The 1,199-nt window shown below is 54.5% G+C and overlaps 1 protein-coding gene across 1 annotated transcript in view; it reads left to right on the top strand.

Moving 5' to 3' along the window:
* FMNL2 (formin like 2) overlaps window positions 1-963 on the top strand; it is a 112,084-nt gene extending 111,121 nt beyond the window's left edge. Inside the window, exons 25-27 of the mRNA XM_027902913.1 lie at window positions 134-232; window positions 687-810; window positions 905-963. Coding sequence (XP_027758714.1) covers window positions 134-232; window positions 687-810; window positions 905-963 — 282 coding nt within the window. The remainder of the gene's footprint in view (window positions 1-133; window positions 233-686; window positions 811-904) is intronic.
* The last annotated feature ends 236 nt before the right edge of the window (window positions 964-1,199 follow it).

The raw sequence follows: 1,199 nt of genomic DNA, 5'->3' as shown, positions 1-1,199 counted from the left end.
CTTCCTCCTCCTCCTTCCTCCTCCTCCCCTCCCTTGCCCTCCCCTCAGTAGCACCTGCTGCCATTCCTCCCTGGCACTATTTAGGATCCCATTCTCACCTGCAGCTCTAACCCCTGGTTTTCCCCGTAAACAGCAAGCAGAAGAAGAGAATGAGCTGAGGAAAAAGCAGGAACAGGCCTTAATGGAAAAACTTATGGAGCAGGAAGCGTTGATGGAGCAGCAGGACCAAAAGGTATGGCCCATCTACACCTCCCAGGTGGGATCACGTTCCTGGTGCTTCAGAAACCTCAGCTCTGGGGGAGGGGGAATTCAGTTGCCCAACTTGTAGTTGCCTGGAAATGGTCTCTGGGAGTTTTCTCCTTACGTGGAGAGGGCTGGGATAAGCTGGAAAAGTTTGTGCTTTGGAAGTCTGCAAAAATTAAGAGCGGCTAAGTGGAAAGTTGTCTTGTCCTCATATCCACGAGCTGGACGTTGTCCCTCTCTGGCTTCTCCCTGGGGTGGGAGTCCCCTCTTCTCTCCCTGTTTCCCGAGGCTGGAACGCCCCTGCAGGGGCGTTCCAGCCTCGGGAAACGGGGAGAGAAGAGCAGTTCTCACGTGCTGGTGGCCACCAGGCTGGTGTGTGAGGTTCAGGCAGGGGCCAGCAGAGCTCGGAGGTCCGTCCCTCCAAGCCCTGTCCCTGTTTGCAGTCCCCCTCCCACAAGACGAAGCGGCAGCAGCAGGAGCTGATCGCGGAGCTGCGGCGGCGGCAGGTCAAGGACAACCGGCACGTGTACGAGGGCAAGGACGGCGCCATCGAGGACATCATCACAGGTAACCCTCCCTCCCTCCCTCCTGGGGCACCTAAAACTGCATTTTGCCCAGGAATTGAACCGTTTTTAACCCGTCCAGCTGCTCTGATTTGCAGTACTTGGGAGTTTTCCACACACTGTGGTGTGCAAGGAACACGATTTAACTCTTCAGTAACTCTACAATCCTGTGTTTCCTTGCACAGAAGATCAAGGAAAGGTCTTTTCCTGCTGCTCCTGGAAGTTTTTCCCATGAGTTTTTTTCCTTTACCAGTCACTAAGGAAAGCCAGGGGGAGTTTTTGCCCAACCAGAGGACAGGGCTGACGAGTGTGAAGCTTCCCCAGCTCCTTTTAACCTTGATTAATGGCTCCCTGAGATAATGTTCTGCATGTAAAGGCCAGGCTGGCAGTAAC

This window comes from Empidonax traillii, unplaced genomic scaffold, assembly GCF_003031625.1.
Source record: "Empidonax traillii isolate 1590-97213 ecotype Southwest subspecies unplaced genomic scaffold, ASM303162v1 scaffold920:size239203, whole genome shotgun sequence".
Classification (NCBI taxonomy): domain Eukaryota; kingdom Metazoa; phylum Chordata; class Aves; order Passeriformes; family Tyrannidae; genus Empidonax; species Empidonax traillii.
This window is presented reverse-complemented; position numbering and strand designations above follow the sequence as displayed.